Below are 26,883 nucleotides of genomic sequence, written 5' to 3'. Positions count from 1 at the left end.
ATTGGTGTGCATCTCGAGACAAAATAAAGGCACTGATATATTTTAAGATCAGTCAGCGCAAGTTTCTTTCAGTTAAAACAGCTCAGACTTACACTTTAGACTGTGTCTTGGCTTAAGCCTTGTCTGTGAAACCGGGGGTAAGCCACATTAAGCGTTTTAGAATGTTCCAAAACCATGCCTTGAACTAAGCACTGACTGTATTTCTTTATACTTGAGCCCAAGTTCAAAGTAAACAGGAAGAGTTTGTCCAAACTCAATTGGTTTTGCGAGAGAACGCAAAAGTTTTGTGAGGGACCGCAAAAATAAAAAAAATTCTTTCCACCCCAAATTTTTCCCACCACCATGTCCCTTTAGGGGTTCCGTAATATATATACATATATATCTGTGTGTGTGTGTGTGTGTGTGTGTGTGTGTGTTAGTGTTAGACTTGTGTTCCTGTTTTGTTGTTGTTTTGCTCCCAATGTGCCCATGTGCTCCCAAGTTTCTCCCTCTGTTTGATCATGCCCATATTTGGTTGTTCCTGTTCCTATTGAGATTAATTTGACTCACCTGTGTTTCCCTAATTATCCTCGTTTAGTTTCATTACTTAAGCCCAGTGTTTCCTGTGTCTAGTGTTTGGTGTTAAATGCCTTCTTGTCTCCACGTTGTTATCATGTCTGCCTTGTATGCCCGTTGGTTTGTTTGTTTAAGTTTATTCCTATGTCTCCCTGCTCCTTTGAAGTTGTGACAATATGAAAATAATTAAAATAATTTAATATATAATATAATAAAACATTTATGTATTATTTATTCTTTAAACATTATTCTTCATTTTTTTCCACTAAATTCTGTATTTCTTATGCTGTCTCAATTTGAGAGGATTTTACAGTTTTTCACCCTCAATATATACGTGTCAAATAAATTAAATGTCAAAATCAAATAACATGTCATGTCATTTTGTAATAATGTCTATTTTATTTAATCTTATATGTAATATTAATGATAATGTGAGTTAGGAATACATTTTTGGCTTAGTGTCAGTCATGAGGAGACTAATTAAATATAAACATAAATATATTGATATATAAACAACACAGACACGTTAACTAAAAGACAGTAGTTTACTGTATCCTTGATCCTTGCTATACTTAATGTCACAGATGTGAGAAAAACAAGTTTTAAATTACACAAATGACTTCTGGATGTGTTGACATTGAAGCATATAGACATGCAAGCAATAGTTCTTTTCACTGTTGGATACAATTGGACATTTCTATCATGCTGGATGTGCTACTATAACAATACTGCAACACAGCAAACTGTAGGCATGTAGAAATCAATGAATCACACTTAAACGGTCTGAGAGTATGAGATGATGTATGAACATAAATGACAGTGCTAACCTTGAACAGAAAAACTGGGCTTTCTTTAACTACTGAAAAACATTGAAAATCTCTTAAGATGTCTTCACTTACCAGAAATAATGGAGGCGAGTCGAAACTCATCAGAGAGATGCATTGGTTCATATGGGGAGGTCTCATACAGTTCTTCTCCTTCAAAATAACACAAAACCAAAGAAACATTAGATATTAGGATAATTTGGGTTTTACAGGAATATAATGTCATGGTTAGGACAGGGCATATGGGTTAATAAGTATTTTTCAAATACATCTGCATCTTGTAAAGGTTGCAATAAATGCATATTCTATAGTACAATATTCCTTAAAATAATGCTTTCAAATGACCAGTCTCCTATAAACTATCACACTGTTTCAAGTACACACTCTCTCAAGAATTACAGCTCAGCAGTCTTTTGTCCAGATTTGTACTGGCCAACAATCGCAAATTAGCTCCCCAGTGTTGCATCCCCTTGGATGTGTCCAAAAAGTCTGCTGTTCTCTAATCCAGGGCCTTGAGCTGGAGCCCACAAAGAAGTGCAACCAATCTGCTAACCGGTCCCAGCAGAGGTGCCGCTATAACAATGAAAGCTGTGACCCTAGACCTTCAACAGACTGATGTGAGGTTCTCAAATGAAGACTTCCAGCTGTCTGGCTCTTTAATATTTTCCTTTGAGATCAATAGAAAAAGTTTCTGTTGGGTGGTTAGCACAAATTCTCCAGACACATTAACACATGGTGCTCATTTGGGAAATGCAGGATTGAATGCGTCTAGTGTCATGTACCAATTCTAGCAGTCAGCTTCTAATCTGGTGGGATTCAATCTGATTAATATCATTAAAGGGATAGTTCATTAAAAAATGAAAATTCTGCCATTATTTACTGACGCTCATGTCATTCCAAACTTATGACAGTCTGCTGCACTTAATGTTTTTTTTTTGTTGTTGTTTTTCAATTTAACTAATAGTACAGTTCTGTCAAATTGAATAATCCTTACATATTTTAATTGAATAATTGAACAATCCTTAATCAGTTATTCAATTAAAGATGTAAGGATTATTCAATTCAGTTTGATGGAATATTACAATTAACAAAATTTTTATTAAGTTAAGTCAGAATTGTTAGATGTAAACTCTCAATTCTGACTTTGTTAATATATTTTTTCTCGCAATTCTGACATTTTTTTCCTCAGAATTGTGAGATCTAAACTTGAAATTGCCTGTGTCAAATTGTCACTTTTGAGTTTTATTACTCAGAATTGCAACAATTGCGAGAAAAATCTCAGAATTTCATATATTCTCACAATTGCAAGTTTATATCACACAATTCTGAGAAAAAAAATCTGAATTTTGAGATAAAAAGTTGTGATTGCCTTTTAAATTTTTTTATTTAGTGGTGGAAACAGGCTTCCATAGAAAGTCAATGGGGTTCATTGTGGATTTTATTTTATTCAACTAAAGAAAGTAAGTTTATATGGGTTTGGAATGACATGAGCACACTCTCAAGTTGACCAATTTATTGGTGAACTGTCCCTTTAAATTGGAATTTTAAAAGGGCTTAATGGGTTTGGATCAGTTTTCCAGTAAAACTGGGCTTTAGTTTGTATTTTTTGAAGGATAGATGAAGATCACATCAGTTACAGATTGACTTAGTCCAGCTGTAAACAATGACTTGTGTGCATTGGCTTGGCTTAGGAGCCATATGCCGGTCACAGCTCCACATCATGATGCCAGGTGCTCCTTTCATCCTATGATGCTTCTCAACATCATCATCATCCCCAACTCGCATGTCCTATTCCCAGCCCAATGGGCTCAGAGGGCCCTTTGGTCTCAGCAGTGTCTTTGTGTGCACCCCAAATGTACCTCTGGCTAGCAATTCTTTTATGGGATCATCCTGGATCAAAAATTTATCTGCTGTGTCACTGTAGCTCTCCGCTATCTGCCTTCCAGCTCTGCTGCTGCTGTGTGGCCACCTTTATGTTCTGTTCCTCAATGAGTTAATCCTGCACACACAGCCTTAATCTCTTCCATACCAGCCCGCAGTGCCTGCCCAGGGAAAATATTGCCAAGTTCCAGAGGGGGAACAGCTAGTGGCATAAAATAAGTGGACACAAATCTTGGGATAGAGGCGTTTGTCCCCCGTCATATTTGTGGCGTGTACTAGGCATGTATTTAGCATAAATTAGGTAAGTGTAATCTTCAAAATTTGATCCTGCTGAGAGTTTTCAGCAGGGCATTACAGAGCATAGATGCTGACATGATAAATGCAAAAGAGCGCTTACTGGCCGCGAGTTACTCAAGTAAGCAGATTTAACAATTCAGAGAACACAAATTTACACTGACATCGTCCTTGCCGCTGACATTGTCTGTTGCACTGTTAAAAATGCTGTGACTTGAAGAGTTCAACAGATGGAGAGTGTTCCCAGAATACTGAAATTAGACTCAGCATTGGGATGCTGTAAAGATTTAAAATGTGTGAACTGACATATTTTAGAGTCATACAATTGACCTATCAGGATTGACCTACCTAGGATTTTTACACTAATGTGGAGTTTATAATTAACTGTGTCTAAAATGGATTAAAATAAGAGACAGAATGCCCTTCAATCATCCAAAATGGCATTGCAGTCAAACGTTGGCTAGTGTTAGCTGTAGCAGTTGCAGCTCGCTTCAGAAATCCTCCACCTTCCCCAGCTCCACCTGTATAGATCTGCTATGGGGTGATTTCATGTATATAATATGTGCAGCAGCGGTATTTCTTGTATGCTCACAGTAGCATGTCTGTGCAGTAGTAAATCTTGGTACTTGCTCTGCCGGTGCAGCAGCGTAGCAGATATATTCTGCCAAGACCACACACATTAACATTGACACCCAGAACTAAATTTCATTGAACATTGAACCAAAAATAATCAAGTACTGCTCAGAACATTTACCATCCATAGAACCTTTCCATTGCACAGAAGGTGCTTTAGATTATTTCACTGTGTTTTGATCCAGAAATTGAGTACTTTTTCAGAAGATGTGTAATAGTGCCCCCTACCATATAACAATGAAAACACTGAAAGCCAGAAAATGTAATAATTTATTTTAATAAAAGATGGAAAATTCTGTAAATGGTGAGTAAATTCTGTAAATTCTAACAACTAATTCTTATTTAACTAATTTGTATTTTAAATAATGATGACTTTATCTTTTGGGGGTAATTCCTCAGCAGAAATTGACATGTGATTTTAAATAATGATTGGTATATCATATAATTAATTATGTTTAAAAAAATGAATTGCTTGACAGCCCTAATCATAATACATTGCTGCTTTTAAAGGCTGTAAATGGAGAAAGATGGGCTGACTACTTAACCTGCCAAACACTGACCTTGGAAAAACAACCTGATTTATACTCTTCTGTGGTCAGAGCTGGGAGTAACGAAATACATGTAACAGCGTTACGTATTTAAAATACAAAATATGAGTAACTGTATTTCGTTAAAATTACATTTTAAATAGGTGGTAATCAAATTACAGTCAGTTGGTCAGTTAGTCAGTTGGCTACTTTTATGATATGTTTGGTGTGTTTGGATTCGTTTTGAAGCTTGGAATGCAGCATGAAACAGCACGGAATGCCATTAATTGTATTCAAATTTAATTTATATTGATTGGTAGATTTAAATGGCATAACATCTTTTTTGTTTCATAGAAATGCTGTGGAAAACTGATGTTAAAAATGCAAAGAAATCAAATCTTATGACTGGAAGATGTCACTTTTATTTAGAGTTGGAAAACATAAAAACAAGACATCAAGTTAATATGTTCCTTTGTGTTACATAGCTTAAGTAATTCAAAGTATTCTAAAGTATTTAGATTAAGTTACTAAACCTGAGTAATCTAACGAAATACGTTACTGATTACTTTTTAAAGCATGTATTTTGTAATCTGTAGTGAAATACATTTTAAAAGTAACCTTCCCAGCCCTGTCTGTGGTCTGCAATAATTTCTATAGTTATATTATATGCATTGCAGAAAACAGATTCAACAAGAGCTGTGGGTTTTCATAGTTACCGAGGTGAATATTAAGTTGGCTCTGGTGGATACAAGTCAGCAGACATGAGTCAAAAAAGCTACCAAGCCAACTTGATTAAAGTGTGCCATTACATTTTCACTGTCTTTTTGTCACCACTTTTAATTACCTCTGACAATAAACTTGGCATAATTTCTAATTAACCTCTGGGTCGTAAAAACGCACTCAGTGCTTTCTTCTTGTAAGCCAGGGCCTTTGTTAGAGAAACATCTTCAATGACATATTTCAGACTTGCTCTGGGAGCGCAGCTTTCAGATAAAGACTGTACCCATCTCAGAATTTCAACAGACTATGTATTCTCTTCATGGAGGCGTAGATGTAACGGCATTGAAAACATCCTCTCATCAGCCTGTATTTATCTTCCACTGGCATTAAACTTTAACTGTGAAGATGTGTAGAGCTGTGTTTCCCAACCACGGCCTGATCAGTAAGACTCAAAAACCCCTTCATCCACACCAAACCACAAATGTGTTCCTTTTTACCTCATATACTGTAATACTGGTTCCCTATCTGTCGGTCACTACGAGTTATGTCGTGACGACATTAGGGGATTTACTTGGAAGCCCCGACTGCCTCTGATAAGAGAAAACGCCAATGAAATTTGGCTAGTGGATTTTGCATACCTGAGCCACTCCCCGTGCATACGGGTATAAAAGGGCGACAGGTGCATCCACTCATCAGATTTTTGCTTCGGAGCCGAGTGGATGAGAAGTTTGCGATCTCCACAAAGCCTTCTGCCTCAAAAAAAAAAAGAGTTTGTTCCTGGGTGGCGTCACGGTGCAGACAGCGGTGTCCCTGCAGCAGCGATTCCCCTGGGCACTTCACCTGAAAGAGCAAATTTCTAAAACACTGGGCGGTTCGCGTCTTTTTAAAGATGCCGTTCCGTCCGTGTTCTCTTGGTTGCGGTCGCTTCCTGTCCTCGGATGACGGTCACGAGCGTTGTCTTCAGTGTCTGGGCATCCAGCACGCTGAAGATGCGTTTGTGGATGAGTCATGCGCCTGTTGTGGGCGTATGAACATGGCAACGCTGCGTTCTCGCCTTTCCTTTCTGAAAGGATTGGCACCCTCTGCCGCCACCCGTCCCGGTCTCTCTGGCTCGAGCAGAGGACCGCCGGCTGGCGCTCTGGGAGATCTGAGGGTGACGGTAAGAGCTTCTCCGCCGGGCACGTCCCCACGGACCTCTTACTCCTCCCGCAGCGCTTGTTCCGTCCGGTTCCCGAGTGATTTCGCTGGTTCGCCTCACGGGGCCGCCAGCATTTCATTCGGTGCGCCGCCCGAGGATCAGATGTCGATCGCGGCATCGGGGGATGGGCTTTCGTCCTCTGAGGATGAACGATCGGCGGGGCTGCCCCCCTCGGGTGTTGTCGCCACTGCCGATCTGGACCCAGAGCTGACGGCCATGCTTGCCCGGGCAGCCGTGAGTATCGGGCTGGAGGTCAACAGACCGCCCAGTCCCGAGCCCTCGCGGCTGGATGATTGGTTCATCGGCGCAAAACGCGACCAGCGGCCGCACTTTGCCCCGTTGCCTTTCTTCCCGGAGGTGCATGAGGAGCTGACGAAGTCGTGGACGGCCCCTTTCACGGCCAGAAGCCGCTCGTCTCCCTCCTCCGTCCTCACTACCCTCGATGGCGGGGCGGCCAGGGGGTACGTGGATATTCCCCAGGTGGAGAGAGCGGTTGCGGTGCACCTGTGCCCGCAAAACGCCGCCACCTGGAGGAATCGTCCGCGTCTCCCGTCCAAAGCCTGTAAGCTGACGGCCGCACTCGCCGCCAAGGCTTACAGCGCTGCGGGCCAGGCCGCCTCTGCCCTGCATGCCATGGCCATCCTGCAAGTTCACCAGGCCAAGGCACTAAAACAAATGCACGAGGGTAGTCCCGACCCGGGGTTGATGCAGGAGCTGCGCACGGCGACTGACTTCGCTCTCCGGGCGACGAAAGTCACGGCGCGGTCCCTCGGGAAGGCGATGTCCACGTTAGTGGTCCAAGAGCGCCATCTCTGGCTCAATCTGGCCGAGATGAAGGACGTCGACAAAGTACGCTTTCTCGACGCCTCCATCTCCCAGACGGGGCTATTTGGCGACACTGTCGAGGGTTTTGCCCAGCAATTCTCGGCAGTACAGAAGCAGACGGAGGCAATTCAGCACATCCTCCCTAAACGGCGGGATGCTCCAGCTGCCACCGCTGGCCCAAGGGCCAGGCCCCAGTCTGCTGGTCGCCGTGGGCGCCCTCCTGCGTCCTCCAGAGCTGCTCCGCCCCGTGCTGAGTCGTCACCTAGGCCGGTGCGTCGAGCCTCTCGCAGGAGTGCGGCGCCCCCTGCGCCTCAGCCGGCCGCCAAGTCCTCCAGGAAGACGACAAAGCGGCCCTGACGCGCACAACCCGGAGATGGAGGAATTTGCTCTTTCCCAGGAGACGACGAGGCTAGCGTCGCTCCTTCCCCCGGAGGAGGGCCGGGTGGAGAATCCTGTGTTTTCTTTTCTTTCTGTTCCGCCACTGGCTCAAGGGCCAGTGGTACCCACATTGTCAAAGAAAGAGCAATTTCCCTCTCCTCCGGGTTCCCAGGTCTGCGGGCTGACAGTGTGCGACGCACTGCCTCCTCACTCTCACCCGAGACCCATATTGCCAGTGGCCAAGAGAGTGCGGTCTGGGGACGCGATGCCTCCCCGCGCACCTCTAGCCAGTCCCCCCGGGGACTCAGGGAGTTTTGTGGGGATGAGTCAGAACGCACCGCCTTCTGTTCCATCCAACCTTACTCCCCCTCGCTGCACCACTGCGGGCACGTCGATTGTGCCTTTGGTGCCACTTGCACGGTATCTGGGGGCGTGGCTTACGCTACCCAGCCCGTCTCGCTGGCTCATTCGCACAGTTCGACTCGGCTATGCGATTCAGTTCGCCAGGCGGCCTCCCAGGTTCAGTGGCATCCTCGAGACTTCGGTGGCAGTCCGAGATGCACCTGTCCTGCGCGAGGAGATTGCTGTCCTTCTGGCAAAGGGTGCAATCGAGCCGGTCCCTCCAGCCGAGATGAGGCAGGGGTTTTACAGCCCCTACTTCATCGTGCCCAAGAAAGGCGGTGGCCTCCGGCCAATCCTGGACCTGCGAGTCTTGAATCGGGCCCTACACAAGCTCCCGTTCAAGATGTTGACACAGAAGCGCATCGTCAAATGCGTGCAGTCCGCGGATTGGTTTGCAGCGATCGACCTGAAGGACGCTTACTTTCATGTCTCGATTCTCCCTCGACACAGGCCGTTCCTACGGTTTGCGTTCGAGGGGCGGGCATGGCAGTACAGGGTCCTCCCCTTCGGGCTCTCCCTGTCTCCCCGTGCCTTCACGAAGGTGGCGGAGGGCGCCCTTGCCCCGTTACGGGAAGTGGGCGTCAGGATCCTCAACTATCTCGACGATTGGCTCATTCTGGCCCGGTCGCGAGAACAGTTGTGTGGTCACAGGGACCTGGTGCTCCGGCACCTCAGCCAGTTGGGGCTTCGGGTCAACTGGGAAAAGAGCAAGCTCTCCCCTGTGCAGAGAATCTCTTTTCTCGGTGTGGAGTTAGACTCCGTGAGTATGACGGCACGTCTCACGGACGAGCGTGCCCAATCAGTGCTGAACTGCCTGAGTTCCTTCAGAGGCAGGACAGTGGTTCCGCTGAAACAGTTTCAACAGCTCCTGGGGCATATGGCATCCGTAGCCGCAGTCACGCCGCTCGGGTTGCTTCATATGAGACCACTTCAGCACTGGTTACACTCACGGGTCCCGAGATGGGCATGGCGCCGCGGGACACGTCGTGTGACCATCACACAGTCGTGTCGCCGCTCTTTCAGCCCCTGGTCAGACCTTGCTTTCCTACGGGCCGGGGTGCCCTTAGGACAAGTGTCCCGGCATGTTGTTGTCACAACAGATGCCTCCAGCAGGGGCTGGGGCGCTACATGCAACGGGCAGGCAGCCTCGGGGCTCTGGACGGGGCCTCGACTGCTTTGGCACATCAACTGCCTAGAGCTGTTGGCAGTGCATCTGGCCTTAAAGCAGTTCCGGCCACTGCTTCTAGGCCAGCACGTGTTGGTCCGCACGGACAACACTGCGGCTGTTTCGTACATCAACCGGCAGGGGGGTCTACGATCACGCCGCATGTCACAGCTCGCCCGCCATCTCCTCCTCTGGAGTCAGTCACAGCTCAAATCGCTGCGCGCCGTCCACATTCCGGGGGAGCTCAATCGTGCAGCCGACGCGCTCTCACGACAGCTCACGTTCCCCGGAGAATGGCGACTCCATCCCGAGACGATCCGGCTGATTTGGAGTCGATTCGGGGAAGCTCAGGTAGACCTGTTTGCTTCCCGCGAGTCCTCCCACTGCCAGCTGTATTTCTCCCTGACCGAGGCCCCCCTCGGCACGGACGCACTGGCACACAGCTGGCCTCGGGCTCTGCGCAAGTATGCGTTTCCCCCAGTGAGCCTGATCGCACAGACGCTGTGCAAGGTCAGGGAGGACGAGGAGCAGGTCTTGTTGGTTGCGCCATATTGGCCCACCCGGACCTGGTTTCCGGAACTCACCCTCCTCGCGACAGCCCCTCCCTGGCGCATCCCTCTGAGGAAGGACCTTCTTTCTCAGGGGCTCGGCACCATATGGCACCCGCGTCCAGATCTGTGGAACCTCCATGTGTGGCTCCTGGATGGGACGCGGCAGACTTGAGTGGCCTGCCACAGGCTGTGGTGGACACCATCACTCAGGCTAGGGCCCCTTCAACTAGGCAAGCCTATGCACTGAAGTGGAGTCTGTTCGCGGACTGGTGTTCTTCTCGTCGAGAGGACCCCCGAAGATGCACGATTGGAGTGGTGCTTTCTTTCCTGCAAGAGAGGTTGGAGCGCAGGCTGTCGCCCTCCACCTTGAAAGTGTACGTGGCTGCTATTGCGGCCCATCACGATGCAGTGGACGGCCGGTCCCTGGGGAAGCACGATCTCATCGTGAGGTTCCTGAGGGGTGCCAGAAGGTTAAATCCTCCTAGGCCACCCCTGATGCCCTCCTGGGATCTCTCTATTGTCCTGGCTGGACTTCAGAGGGGTCCCTTTGAGCCGCTGGACTCAGTCGAGCTGAAATTCCTGTCGGCCAAGACAGCGCTCCTGACCGCGCTCACTTCCATCAAGAGGGTCGGGGACCTCCAAGCATTTTCGGTAAGCGAAGAGTGCCTTGTGTTTGGGCCGGCCTACTCTCACGTTGTCCTGAGACCCCGGCCTGGATACGTGCCCAAGGTTCCCACCACGCCCTTCCGCGATCAGGTGGTGAACCTGCAAGCACTGCCCTCGGAGGAGGCAGACCCAGCCTTGGCGTTGCTGTGTCCCGTAAGAGCGCTGCGCATATACGTGGACCGCACCCGGAGCTTCAGAAGCTCCGAGCAGCTCTTTGTCTGCCACGGAGGTCAGCAGAAAGGGAAGGCTGTCTCCAAGCAGAGGTTGGCCCACTGGATAGTGGATGCCATCGCCTTGGCGTACCAATCCCAAGGCGAGCCGTGCCCCCTCGGGGTGAGGGCTCACTCCACACGGAGTGTTGCCTCCTCCTATGCGCTGGCGCACGGCGCCTCTTTGGCAGACATCTGTAGAGCTGCGGGCTGGGCGACACCGAACACCTTCGCGAGATTTTACAGTCTCCGCGTTGAGCCAGTCTCTTCCCGTGTGTTGGGTAACAGGTAAGTGGCGGGAAGAGTTGGCCGGTGTCACGCTTGCTGCGCCATTCCCCCTTACTCGGGGATACGAGCGCCTATTCTCTCCTCCAGTTAGTTCCCCGAACGGCGAACCCTGGCGGAGTTCCTCCAGCACCCCCGGCAGTCAGGCTGGGCGGAGCAGTCTGACGCCAGGCCCAGTACCGGTGTTAGCTTGCCCGGGTCTCCGGTCAGCCCCTGTACTCGGCTAGGTGCCCGTGCGGCCTGATTCCCTTCGGGTGATCCCACACGTGTATTCATCCACGGTACGGTTTCCCTCATGGTAAACCCGTGTCTTCCCTTTGACAGAGCTCTGTCAGGCCCTGCTGGCAGCCTTCCTCCCTTCTCCTAGGTAGGATCTGCCCCAGGGTCCAGGCGTATGTAGCACTGCCCCAGGCTTGGGCCAGTCCATACCAGTGTCTCCACACGTTACCTCCCTTCGGGCAGGGTGTGGCCTCCGTAGCGCCCTTCTCCGGAAGGCTCGCTTCCCCGTCGTTACTGCCGGGCTGTAACAACAAACAGGAAAGACTTGAAGCAATCTTTCATAGAAGGTCGAAATCCCTTCCGATTTCTGGGGAAAGGAACAGCGGCTTGGCTATCTCCAGCAGCAATGTACTCAGTGGTCCCTGCGGGCACCAAGGTTAGCGAATTTGCGCTGGGGCGACGGGAAGGTTGCGACCTTCGCATCGCATTTGTCTGTCACGCGCTAGCTTGTCAACATCTGCATGCCACAAGGTCGTGACGGGGTTCAGGTTGTGGCGCTTTCCATAGACCCCTAATGTCGTCACGACATAACTCGTAGTGACCGACAGATAGGGAACGTCTCGGTTACGTACGTAACCCTCGTTCCCTGATGGAGGGAACGGAGACGTTATGTCCCCATGCCACAATCTCGAACCATCGCTGGTTGCCAGGGACACGTTCTCGGCTCCTCAGCGGAAAACCTGATGAGTGGATGCACCTGTCGCCCTTTTATACCCGTATGCACGGGGAGTGGCTCAGGTATGCAAAATCCACTAGCCAAATTTCATTGGCGTTTTCTCTTATCAGAGGCAGTCGGGGCTTCCAAGTAAATCCCCTAATGTCGTCACGACATAACGTCTCCGTTCCCTCCATCAGGGAACGAGGGTTACGTACGTAACCGAGACGATATTGTTGTGCATTACCATTAATATTATTAAAATGGACATTGTCATCATAATAATTATTTGTTTTCGTTTTCTTTATCTTTTATTAATGATATTTATTTATTTATTTTTATATAATCATAAATATAATAATGAATATGATGATTTTTTTAATGCCATTAATTTATTATTTCTTTCATAATGATATTATAATTATAATATATGTATCTTATATTAGTGATTTGTTTGAAATATTTTATATAAGCATTATAATAAATTATAATTGTGAATTATTTGTGGTTTTCCTAATTTGTAAGTCACTTTGAATAAAAGCTTAATGAATAAATTGAAATATTTAGTGAAAATATTTTATTACATTATTTTAAGTTATTTTATCTTTTAATAATAATAATAATTAATCACTTTTCAGGTATTGATGATGATTATTTATTTATTTAAAATCTCATTGTCAATTCATAATTATAATGTTTTTTATAATTATATGATAATGGAAATATAATTTTATTTATTTATACATTTTTAAATATGACTTGAATGTAAAATACTAAATCAAATATTTCATTTAAATCTATGCCTTTTTAAAATTTCAAAAGCATTCATGACAGAAAAGTAGTTACCCTCAAAACTGTTTGGATGGAATAAATCTCAGAAATATTGGCATCTAGATTAAAAATCCAGTTTAGCACCATTCATTCAATAAATGTCTTGAGATTTAGTGACATCTATGGTTAAGAACAACACTTGAAAATTGGAGGCACATTTTTATTCTGGAACATTTAGTGCATCAGTTCTTACACCAGCTCATCTTGATGTCTAATAAGGGCTCTTGAATAAACCTCAGTTTATGATGCTCTTGAATGACTGAATGAATCTTACTTTCCAAATATACACATGGATGCCGCAACTTATTATAGGCCACACAACTCCATTATACTGCCTTATGGCATTGCGAAAAACTGTAACTGTCGTTAGGAAAATGTGACCCTGCCATGATTTTTATAAAAAGAATCCATTAGTCACATCCATTATTTTGAAGCACCAGGATCTGATTGAATAAAACATTTTGAGCTTTTGAAAACATACAATGAATAGTTACTGCCAGTACATGCACTGTGATGCAAAAAAGGCAAAGTTGTATTTAGACTGACTTGCATGTATGTACTAAAACAAGCAGATTATAGATGATCAGGTATGTGATGAGAGAAGGGTGTCTGTCACAAACAGCACGTAAGAACTGGTTCAGTCTAGCTGAGCATGGCTCTGTAACTGTGTTTCTTTTCTCTTGCCACCCGCAGATATGAACCAAACCAGTCAGCAGTAATCAGAACAGCAACAACACTGTTCAGAAAGAGACTTTAGGGATCCTTTTGAAATTGCTTTCTTCTTTTAAAATCAATTAGACCACACAAATTCCCTGCTTGAACAAATTATGTAAGGGTCAACTTGTAATGTCGAAGTGAACTGGTTTGTATTTGTGTGTAACGTGTACATTTTTTTTTGTGTGTTTGGGTAACTGAAATGTACAATATCAACACTTTGACCACATCTACATTCTGTGTTTGCTAATTTAGAGACTCTTTACTAGTCTACTAAAGGCTAATTGAGACTAGAAGAAGCTTTTGAAGTTTAATACTCAGACAAAACCAGACTCAGACTCATATATTAGCAAATGAGGAGAAACTTTCTCCAAGAAGGACGATTTTAATGACTATTATAATTATTATTATCATTAGACTCAAGTGTGTCTCAAGTATGAAGTATTGAGAAGTGAAACACATCAACATTGTGGTGTAATATTAATACACGTTTGACTCTTTTACTGTGTGTAATAGCACTGTCACATTTGTTCTGAGTTTTAGAAGTGTCATGTTAATGTTATACTAACAAGATTTAATAATTCAAACATAATTAAAATGTTGTTAACATAACTGAATAATTTAACTATTTAATATATATATATATATATATATATAGATAGATAGATAGATAGATAGATAGATAGATAGATACGTATATGTATGTATGTGTGTGTGTATATATATATATATATATATATATATATATATATATATATATATATATAATATTAGTGCTGTCAAATTATTAATTACATCCAAAATAAAAGTATGTGTTTGTTCTGTGTATATATAAATACACACACATGCAGTATATATTTTGAAAATATTGACATGTATTTACATGGTTATATTTATATTCATATAATTTTTATTATATATAAATATATTTAATATATAAACAACATATTTTCTTAAATATATACATGCATGTGTTTGTATTTATATATGCGTATTAAATATACATTAAATATACACAGTATACACACATATATTATGTAAACAAAAACTTTTATTTTGGATGCGATTAATCGTTTGACAGCACAACTATATATATATATATATACACCTAAATGCCACTTAAAGTGATTTAATTTTGCACATTTAATTTTGCATGGGGTTGAGTAATTGAATATTCAATGCAAAGTAAGATGCTGAAGGTTGGGCTAGATGAGAAATTGTTTGTTACGGTAAGATTTATTATGAAAATATCTCCGAACAGTCTGGAGACAGTTGTTATCTTATTTTCAGGAGGAGGTAGGGCTTACGTTTCCCCCATGTTGTGCCTGGTGGGAATCAAAGGATGCAATTTGCAAACAAAGAACAACTGCCTGATACATTGCCTCGACGGAACAAAGTAAATCTGTTGTGGAGTCTAAGCAGATTCATTAATCCACAAATACCAAATGACTTGGCAGCGGAGGCCCAGTTCTGCTTCACAATTTGTCAGGTGCACAATAGCTAATGAATTCTGCCCTTTTCCCATCCTCATATCTACATGCTTGTTTAATTAAAGCTCTGAGAAAGGGTGGACTACATTGATATTTGATTAAGCATGCTGTTTAAAAACCTGCACCTCCATTGTGGTGAAATCCTGGACTATCTGGTGTACTTTGCTAATTATCTTCAATCAATTTATCTTATAAAATGTCGCTTGGTTAATTCTAATATTCTGATAAGCTGTAGGAATGTAATTAGTACCACATCGTCATAAGTAAATCTGGTAAATTCATAATGATGGGCTGTTATTTTATATATATTTTTTTCTGACTCATTGACTGCTGTGATGGGCTCGCTCATGTATCATTACCATTCACAGAGAATGTTGCTAAAATTAGAGTTTATGACAACATGTCAATATTTTGATTACTAATATAATTATGAACTGAAATACTTATGAATTCAGAGTGCATGTGCATATTTAGTTAACAGGAATAAATTTACTTCAGTGAGGAAATGAGGAAAAAATATATGATGAGATCAATCGGGATTTGATTGGATCATGGATGCTGTCCGTTAAATAACAGCATGAGGCAGTATTATTATTTTATACGTCAGTGCATTGATAACAGGTACTGTTTTAGCTCATAAACTGCTGTATTTCTGAGCTATAAAAGCAATAACAGTGGCATCGCACTGTCACATTGTATGGCACAAATGTAAAAATGAACAGCTGTTGAGCTTTTCTTCATTTAGAAAATTACTAACCTCACTATCATTGACCATAATATCTGTTTATACTTTAAAAGATTGTTGTTTAATTGTGTTTTCTTCTCAATTTACACATTTTAACCACAGCAGTCTGCTCATGTGCTTGTGTTGGCTTGTATTTAGTGTAATTTGGAAGTAGTCGCAGGCCTAGTTATGTCAGAGGACATTCTTAGTTGCTTTATTTAACGTCTAAAGCCTCCTTATTTAAACTCTAGTATAATGTCCTAATTAGCATTGACGGCTATAATACAAATTTGCATAGGTTCTAGCTAAGGTCATAGGCCGCAGATTTGACTGTAATTACATAATTGCCCCCAGTGTTCAATGACAGAGATGCAGGCAAACTACATGCCAGCAAAAATGTGCTATTAAAATTGTCAAAATGAAGCTGGAGAGGGAAATCACTAGGTTTAGTGTAAATTACATTTCATGCTCTATATCTGTTTCACACAGCGTTCTTCTTATTCTGCTGGAAACTATGATGTTTAAGTTTGTTGGGTTCAGTAAATATGCTCAAAAGTTTAGGGTCAGAAAGATGTCGTTAAGAAGGTTCTTATGCTCACTAAGGCTGCATATATTTGCTTTGTTTGAATATATTTTAGAATGTAATTTATTCTTGCGATGCAAAAATTAATTGTCAGCATCATTATGCAGTCTTCAGTATCATGATCCTTCAGATATCATTCTAATATGCTGATTTGCTGCTCAAGAAACATTTATTATAATGTTGAAAAGAGTTGTGATGCTTAATATTTTTGTGGAAACATGACACATTTTTTCAGGATTCTTTGATGAATAGAAATTTCAAAAGAACAGTATTTATTGAAATGAAATTTGATCAATTTAATGCATCCTTGTTGCATAAAAGGATTCTTTTGACGAAAATAAAAATCTTACTGCACCCCATAATTGAATGGTAATGTAGATTTAATGGTGTACAAATACAAATACAGTGTGTATATATCCCGTTTCATGTGGTAATGTCAAGATTAACAGTTTTATTAATAAATTATAATTTTTACATTAGGTTGCACCGACAAAAGAAAAGTTTTATGAGACACAAATAGCTTCCTACAGTAATAAATGCAAAATACATTTTTCCAGATTATATTAAAAGAGTGCAGTGCAGAAGTGCACTGCTTTTCACATAAAAATAACAAATATGCTTAATTATCAAATCATTTACAATAATTATAACAGCCATTATCTTTCCATTAGCACAAACTAATCATTACACTTTGAAATAATAACTTAAATGTTTCTTATTAATGTATTCATTAGTGTTCCACTATTGACAGTGCAAACAAGCCATCCAGCTAAAATGCACCGTAGCAAATACGAATACCAAATATTTAGTTTATTATCTGCAATAACAAATCAAAATGTTAGTTTTAGGGTCACCATGACACCACAGCTCGTTTTACATAATGTTTTGAACTTCTTGCTTAAAGGATCGCTCACAAAAAAAGCCAAAAATCACCCTCCTGCTTAGCTTAGTTTGTTTCTTCATGGGAACAGATTTCGAGAAATTTAGCATTGCATCACTTGCTTCCCAATGGATCCTCTGCAGTGAATGGGTGCCATCAGAATGAGAGTTCAAACATCTCATAAAAACATCACAATAATCTACAAGTAATCCACACCACTCCAGTCCATCAATTAATGTCTTGAAAAACGAAAACCTTCATGTTTGTATGAAACAAATCCATGGTGCTTCTGGCCAAAATATGAGTCCATAATCCACAAGAATGTTTCCTGTAATAAAAATGTTCCTACCCTGTTATCCTCTCACATCAAAATCCACCGACATATGGATTAAAATGAAAATAAGAGATAAAATGCCCTTCAATCATCCAAAATGACATCAAAAGTTGGCTAGTGTTAGCTGTAGCAGTTGCAGCTCGCTTCAGAAATCCTCCACCTTCCCCAGCTCCACCTGTATAGATCTGCTATGGGGTGATTTCATGTATATAATATGTGCAGCAGCGGTATTTCTTGCATGCTCACAGTAGCATGTCTGTGCAGTAGTAAATATCGGTACTTGCTCTGCCGCAGCAGCAGCGTAGCAGATATATTCTGCCAAGACCACACACATTAACATTGACACCCAGAACTAAATTTCATTGAACATTGAACCAAAAATAATCAAGTACTGCTCAGAACATTTACCATCCATAGAACCTTTCCATTGCACAGAAGGTGCTTTAGATTATTTCACCGTGTTTTGATCCAGAAATTGAGTACTTTTTCAGAAGATGTGTAATAGTGCCCCCTACCATATAACAATGAAAACACTGAAAGCCAGAAAATTTCATTAAAGGTGAGTAGGCATTGTTTAATAAAAAAAATTAAATTCTGTAAATGGTGAGGAAAGAGTTAGGAACTGAAAGGTTCTTTGGGAAACCCAAAATGGTTTAGAACTTTAGACACTTTTAGAACACTTTAGAACCTTTATTTTTAGGATTGTGTATAATATAATATAATATAATATAGTATAATTAATATAATAATATAATATAATATAATTAATGTAATAATGGTTGCAAAGAGACGGCAAATTTTATGAAATTTCCCCAAAAAATGCTGAAATGTTTCTGGAAGTTTTCCACCTCGGCTAGTGCTAATTCTAACAACTAATTCTTATTTAACTAATTTGTATTTTACATAATGATGACTTTATCTTTTGGGGGTAATTCCTCAGCACAAATTGACATGTGATTTTAAATAATGATTAATTAGATTAATTAAATGGCACATCATATAATTAATTATATTAAAAAAAATTGAATTGCTTGACAGCCCAAATCAGAATACATTGCTGCTTTTAAAGGCTGTAAATGGAGAAAGATGGGCTGACTACTTAACCTGCCAAACACTGACCTTGGAAAAACAACCTGATTTATACTCTTCTGTGGTCATGGCTGAGAGTAACGAAATACATGTAACAGCGTTACGTATTTAAAATACAAAATATGAGTAACTGTATTTCGTTATAATTACATTTTAATTAGGTGGTAATCAAATTACAGTTACATCCTGAAAGTATTTTAGATTACCAAAGTGATTGCTTTGAATTTTAATGTAATTTCTTAATTTAATAAGTAAACAGTTTGGGGATTTTAACCAATAAGGCAACTGATTCTCCATTGAAAGAAAAAAAAACTGCGTGCAGCAGTTCACTTAGCAACTCGTAGTGATAGTGCATACAACAGAAAGTAATTCCCATAATGCATTTCTCTCGTGGAAATACAAAGACTATTTATAAATCTGAAAAAGGAAATACATCTCAGTGCAGTGCAATGCCTACCTGCAACAAAACTTCTATCAGCATCGAAGGATAGAAGTTAATCTGAAAAACCATCTTGAGGGAAGTTGTTCTTGATCTTTGAAAAGTTTTATCCAGTAACTCGTTTTTCTATTTTCTCATATTTTGAGTGTTGAATGGTTATCATTACGTTTAATATTTCTAAGAACTTAATTGACAAATGACACCGAATTCTCCTATAATTCACATTTTGCATTCAGTTAACAGATCTATACGAATCATGCATGAAATAAAAATTCATAAAGTCAAACGATAGCTTCGTGTGCTTTACAGATGAACTTGAAGTCTTTATTAATTTGAAATGTTCAAGAATTGATCATCTTTGGCGCGGTAATGCGGGTTCATTATTCTATTCATGAACAGATATATTTTTTTGAATGAATCTTTTAAATGAATAATTTTTTTTGTTTAACGAAACCAGTGTGAATGGTTCACATTATACTGGATAGATCTGGGGAATGGGGAAAGCATCGTTAGCGAACTGTGGTTGCTAAATTACATTAAACTACAATGACATTACTTGCGACCATATTTGCTTTGGGAGCCCTGCCAATTTTGGCTCAGCGATTCTTTTTTGACGATCGCTTCTCCATAGAGAACCTTCATGTTTGTAAGAAACAAATCTATGGCCAAAATATGAGAATCCATAAGAATGTTTCCTCTAATAAAAATGTTCATACCCTGTTATTCTCTCACATCAAAATCCACCGACATATTTGTTTAGAACTGTTTAAGCAGTGCTCAATCTATGCATATTTCTCTCCTGATTCAGACAAGATGATTTTTTTTCTCACTGCAAGCACTATTATGTTTAAGAACTCATATTTTAACAGGAAGCAATTACTTGTGGAATATTGTGATGTTATTATTATAAGCTCATTCTGACGGCACCCATTTACTGCAGAGGATCCATTGTTAAGAAAATAATGTAACATTTTTCCAAATCTCTTCTAAAGAAACAAACTCATCTACATCTTGGATGGCCAAGGGTGAATGGGTGAGCTATTCCTTTAATGATTCTGCTTTCACCACTTGATGTTTGGCCTCAAAAATCCAGTAGGTTTGTAAATCCCGGTCAATGGGAGGTTTTAGTGGAGACAAAGAGCTTCATGTAAATTGCAAATCACAACTAGGCCTGTGTTTCTAAATCTGGAGCTGACGTCTCAGCCATCCTAGTTGGCAGTGTCTGTTGGTAATTTTCTGAATGCCACAACATGCCTGTCTGTGTTATGGATCAGAATGAATATTGCCCACGCTGCGAGGGCTTGGACTCAGCAAGAAGGAGCGATCGAGGCGAAGGGGTTATGCTCCAACAGAGCGCTGAGTCGTTTTAGCACTGCGATGAGGGACAACTCCGGCTTCCTCCTGCTTTGGCAAAACCTCAAAACTTCAGCGCCTTCTCACTCCAACGCCGTTCCCATGTTTCTCTTTTTTAGAGTGTCCTAACTCAGTTTGACCAAGATTGGACCTGTTTTGTTTTGTTTTATGGAGGCCTGTTTCTTTAGAAATAGAAAATCAATTCCATTCAAACTGAATGGCAGAAAGATGAACCTTTGATGGGGCCGCTCTTAGTTTGGCTGATTATTGAGTGTTCGTTGGGCCAATTGTGTAGCGTCAGTGGATTTGATAGAGTTCTGTCAAAGTGCAATCATTGCTGCATGGTCCCTCACCGTCGCTTGAGAGCAACCTGTATTTTTCTGAAGCCAGTGAAATGGCTGTAGTGGATTGAAGAGCAAAGTCGCAAGAAAAACATCATAATGAGAACTGGAGCTGTTCAAAGTAGGACACAAAACTGGGTCCAACCATTCTCAAAGAACAAATTGTTTGTTTGGAAACTGAAGGCAAAGTTCATGCAAGTACAAGTTGCTTCTTAACTTCTGGAACACCCAAACAAGTTTTTGCTAATTGTTAATGCTTTGTATGAACACCTTCATCTGTGCCAACATGTCTGTTGCATCACTTATTATTCTCTGTTTCTTCTAACGTGAGGGTTGGAATCTGGCACATTTGCATGGCATTAACTTTCTGCAGTACCTACTCTGTTTGTACACAGCTTCTGATGAAAGGATGCTGTGTGATTTTTATTTTTATTTTTTCCCCGTACCTCAGCAGGCAGTAAGCAGGCCCAGCAGTCCACAATGCCTCATTGAAATGCCAGACTTGAGAGGGGCAGTTGCTTTAAAAGGCTCTCTGATTACTCGCATCAATAGGACCCTATTTGTTGTGGCTCCCGCAGCAACTGCCAAAGCAGATGGGTTATAATTCAGGCCGATTTGCACTGCTTAAATCCTATAATGATTCCCCTACACTCCCAAAGGCAAAAGCTAACTGCCATTTCAGAAGTCTGAACGCTTCTGTAATGGACTGACTGTAAAGAGAGCAGGTATGCGTTGACTTTCTCTGCAATCTGGTTAATTGTCTGCTCCGCACATCAACACCGCCCTAAATCTATGCTACAAATCTCCCTTGCGTCAAGTAAAAACAAATCATCTATTATGCAGCACTTGGAAAAGCAACTCACAGTCATTTGTCTGAAAGGTTCCACCAAGACGATTTTGATGCACAATATTTCAAATATCACTGAAAGGAACAGTTCACAATAAAATGAAATATCCAGTAATTTCTACAGAGCCCCAGATATGACATGAAGACAAAAATATATTTATTGAGGCCAGAAATTAAGAACTTGTTTTATAACTCCATACCCTTGTTTAAGTTTAAAGAATTCTAATACTAAAACAAGGGAACACATTCTTTTATTTGTGGCCACGATTTAATTAAAATGAAGGAACAAATTAGAAAGATGTGGGAACGACTTCTGCTGAACACACAAGAGATTTTGAAAAATGTCCATACTTGAAAGTCAGTGGAATCCAGTTGTTGTTTTGGCCCCTATTGACTTTAATTGTATGGACAAAAAATATTTTTTAAAATATCATATTTTATGTTTCACAGCAGTGTAGCATTATTTTTTAAGTAACTATTATAGATAAAAAAAAATTTCAGTTTTAATTCAAATTTTATTTAAATTTTCAGTCATTTTTATTAGTCTTTTTTTTTAAACTATCACTGTTTGTTTAATTTTTTTTTATTTCCGTATTATTATTTTTTTATCTGTTTCCAGTTAGTAGTTTTAGTGCATCTTAAAGATTTTTGTCTAAAATTTGTATTTTATATTATTGAAGCTTTTTCTATTTTTATTTCAATTTTTATTTATTTCAAACATTTTTTATATACAGATTTAGTTCAATATGTTGTATCATAATTTGAATAGACTTTACATTTTAAATTCACTTTACTAAAGCAAATAAAAATGCCATAATATGTTTGCATATATTTAGGAAACATGCTAAGTTCACATACTTGTTTCTCCGAAAAACAATGCTACAGCGAGTTATTCTACTTCGAAACATGCATTCTGAAGAATGTCTGCTTTTGTTTTGGTCTGGTGGATTCCGCCCAGTGCTAATTTACCCAATAGTATTTCAACACCCTGGGTTGCCAGTTGTTGGAAAGCATAGCATATTGCATCCATGAAATCCAGCAAACTAACTGTGTCAGAGATTGCAGATTCTGCCCCTACCTGAAAGGCTGTGGCATCCATCCAAAAAGCTCTATAACCAGAGGCAATTGCAACATGGATTAATCAACTCATCAACTTCTTGGTTAATTGTGCTTGTTCATATTGCGTGTCCTCAATCTGGCAACCCATGTGTAAATGATGTACACAAAGACCAAATGCTCAGTTTTGCATGAACAGTCACTTTATAGGCAAAGTTTGTCACACTCTTCACCAAACAGATAGTTCCGCCCTATACTCATACCATTGGTCAAGCAATTGTTTGGAGCTGAGATTCCTAAACAAACAATGCCACAGTTTTTACACTTTTCACAGAAATCATCCTTCAAAAATGGCTTGCATATAGGATGGGACAGAAAAACACTTTAAGATCAAAAACACATTCTTACCTTCATTGAGACCCATATGAATACTCCAGTAGCTCTGCAGACATTGGAGCTCCCTCTTCATGCCCCTCTTGCAGCGGCAGTCATACAGGGGGCTGTCCTGCAGCACCTCAAGGGCGGCCTGACACTCCCTGTTGGCCAGCATGGTAGTCCTGTCACGACCTACCAAGCACTGGCGCATGATGCGGAAGCGTGAGCTGCACTGTGAGTTTTGGTTGCACACCTCACTGGCCCTCAGGCAGTCCATGGAGGCTCTCCAACCATGAGTTCCCAGCCCTGACAAGGCAGAATGGCTGGCCATGGAAAGTACCACCTCATCTGTAGGAAGGGCATGGGCATCATCAGACCGGGTAAGAGGTGGTGTGAATGAAGTTTTTATTTATTTGTTTAGAATCTGACTTAATTTAGAAAAGAACAAAACCAATAATATGTATTTTGTATTTTTGTAGTGTCCCAAGAGATTACGTCTAAGGTACCATCAAGGTACCATTTTTTCCATCCATGGTGATACAGCAGAAAGCATTAACCCCTAATGACAGCAACTCCTGTCGGTGAGACAAGGAACTGCACCAGATGGCAGTGAATTACTCAACATTACTGTCATATCAAACACATTATGAAGAAAACATTAAAGGAAAACATTTAAAATGTGTGACTATAAAATTATGGTACAACCTAAAAACTTGGATGTTTAAAAACAAAACAAAAAAAACTGTATAAGATTTTTTATATATATATATATATATATATATATATATATATATATATATATATATATATATATATATAAGCTTTTAAGAGGTTTTCATAGTTTTCAGCACCATGGACAGTTCCTCTCATTGGTTCTGGGTTCAAATAATCTGGGCTAGAGTTCCCAAAACACTAAACAGAATGTTAATAAGCGCTTAAGCAGTACTCTTCTCTATAGTATATTCTAAATCTCTATAGTATGTTCCCCAAAAGTGTCATTATGTAATTAGCACCTAAAAACGTTCTTTAATTAACTAGAGCTTTGCTTTCACAGGTTAAAGGAACACTTAATAAATAATAGTAATGCATTTGGATCATTAACTGTCTGCGCATCCCACAAGCTAGGCCTAAATTTAGCTACATGACCTACAGCAATGGCATAAATTTATGGAGGCCTATTTTAAGCATAAGTAACTAATTGCAACTAATGATACTTAATGGGCACAATCTGTTGAGTCTTGTGGCCGTATCGTCAAAGCTGTCTTTTGAAGTTTTAATTGTTATTTTGGTGATATATTTGACATGTGGTTCTTTAATAAAAAATTATATGTAATATTTGGCCGCAATATTTAGGACACAGATCCAAACTGAAAGTGAAGGAGTTGCATATTGTTGCTATGGTTACTTGAGAGTAATGCAGTTTCTGAAAATTCTGGTTTCTCTGAATTTTGGGATCACCTTTTCTGGACACTTAAAATTATTTATGTACTTCTATGTATGTACCCCGTTCCTTCTAGACCATTCATCGATCAGTCAATCAATCAAATCAGCAAATTTATGTTCCACTGTTTTTTGTTTTTTGTTTTTTTTTTATTACCGAAGAAGAAATGTTTAATCAAACAAACTCAAATAAAGAATGTTTATTTATTTTTATTGTTTTATGTTTAACAACATTTTCACTCCATTTTTCAATAAAGTTTTGACACTGGTCTCAGCACCTTTGGACCTAGCTCACGTAACGAGGAAGTTCTTCTAAATAACGAGCAATCTACTCTAGTTGGGAAAGGGATACTGCATTGTCAAAATAACAAGCATTGCATTGCAACGTATACCCAGTTTCTGTAATCTTGATCTTTCCTCTGACCGAGAGATGAGAGACTATATGGAGGGCTGCCAGTATGAACGAGTGAGTTCATTCTGTAAACTGTCTATTTGGCCGTCAAATATTTACTTTACGCAGGCAGTTAAACCATATGTCTACACTCTCTCAGTATGATAAATGATTGTCCGCGTGGGTTCTCATCACTCTTTCATCCTCATGGATTATTACTTTTTGTCTTTCGTATCATTAATGAAACACTCGATTCATCACTTACCCAATAAAAACAGGACGCTCAGAATATTCAGTAAAATCATGACAGATCCCATTCGAACTCCCAGCGAGCTGTTACGATCCCAGAATCCGGTAATGTTCGCCGACAAATCCAACGGATGTTTAACGGATGCTTTCACACCTCAGGTTCATTTCCACCAGCCAGTCGCTGGATGAAATAGCGTCAGAAATAGTTCAAACCGTACAATTCCAATACTTGGATATCTCCTTTTGGGACTTTTGAGAAGTAAGTTAGTATAAAAGGACTAATTGACGTTTATTTGTTGAAACTGTTGGACATATCCTTTCCTCAAGTGCGTCGAAGCATTCCTCACATTTGGAACAAAAAGGTAGAACGAGCCCGCGTTTTAGTCCGCGTTTCTAAATGTGATTGATATTTGAATATACGAATGTTAGATGTTTAAAACTTTAATTTCAGACATGTTATGTTACAAATGACTAAACTTAGAACGTCGTTTTCGTCTTTCATATTATCACCGCTTATTCCTCTCTCGTATAAACGCATATTTAAGCGCTTTCAAACAGAAGTTGGCTGTTCGCGTGAACTAAAAATCTCTCCGGACTCCTGTGAGAAGCAATAAATCTTCCTCGCTGGATAACCTCGAATTTAAGCCGGACAACCTTGACTTTCATCAGAAAATCCTTATGTGTCCACCAGCGTGCCTGTGGCTTCAGAACTACAGTAGTTTTTTCCGAGTCGGTGATAAAGAAGAAAACAAACAGGGAAAGGGCACCTCCAGTTCCACTTATCGTCTGTTTTCTCTGGCGCAGGGAAATGCTTTCTCCCACGAAACTGAAGTTACATGCACGACCCTCGGGGCTCTGTCGCTCTTCACGTCAGAGCGGACGCAATGAAAACATATCACCGCATGAATCTGAGCGCTGCGCACTGGCTGAGTGCACAAGGGCATCGACGCACCATAGCGCAGTCATGTCTGAGACGACCTTGCGCTCCACAAACAGGACTTTTTGACACTCTCGGTGGGGTTTTTTTCCTCCTTCTCCAGCATTGGAGCAGCTCACATTTAGTATCATTAAAAATAATAACTTTGACTGTTCAAATTAGTTAATAAGATAAGTCAACGGAGGATAATTATCCTCATTTAAGTGAGAATTATTAGTATATAATACAGTACAGTAGAATGGGATTTGCTGTCAGTTACATTTCGACTGCTTTGTGTGTACTTTAGTGACAATATAATGCTGAAAGAGGCTGGGCAAATTGTCTCTGAAATATAAGTTTTTTTTAGTAAAAAGTCAAATGTGGTTTATATGATGGGTTTAACATTAAAATAGCAATATCATCTATCTATCTATCTGTCTGTCTCTCTGTCTATCTATCTGTCTATCTGTCTATCTGTCTATCTGTCTGTCTGTCTGTCTGTCTGTCTGTCTGTCCGTCTGTCTGTCCGTCCGTCCGTCCGTCCGTCCATCCATCCATCACAAATATTTTCATAAACGTCAGATCACATTTTGTTAGTGCAGGTTGTCTTGTGTTTTATAATATTTATTTATTTATTTATTTATTTTTGTTTGTTGACCAAAACTGTTATATTTTTTATCATTTTAGAGTTGTTTCAATTATTATATTTTGCTAAAAAGCATATAATACACTATATAATTGCAGGTTTTTTTGACAACTTACCCCATATCATGTGATATTTACT

General features: G+C 40.7%; 1 protein-coding gene across 1 annotated transcript in view; it reads right to left on the bottom strand.

Annotated features, from left to right (window-relative positions):
* Positions 1-25,251, bottom strand: part of LOC306864016 (GDNF family receptor alpha-2-like) — a gene marked incomplete at its 5' end in the record, with an annotated part of 63,283 nt that extends 38,032 nt beyond the window's left edge. The window contains 3 exons of the mRNA XM_079407670.1: positions 1,455-1,532; positions 23,137-23,451; positions 25,200-25,251. Of these exons, the coding sequence (XP_079263796.1) occupies positions 1,455-1,532; positions 23,137-23,451; positions 25,200-25,251 (445 nt within the window). The remainder of the gene's footprint in view (positions 1-1,454; positions 1,533-23,136; positions 23,452-25,199) is intronic.
* Between the last annotated feature and the right edge of the window lie 1,632 nt (positions 25,252-26,883).

The sequence above is a fragment of the Barbus barbus genome (assembly GCF_936440315.1).
Source record: "Barbus barbus genome assembly, chromosome: 45".
Taxonomy (NCBI): domain Eukaryota; kingdom Metazoa; phylum Chordata; class Actinopteri; order Cypriniformes; family Cyprinidae; genus Barbus; species Barbus barbus.
This window is presented reverse-complemented; position numbering and strand designations above follow the sequence as displayed.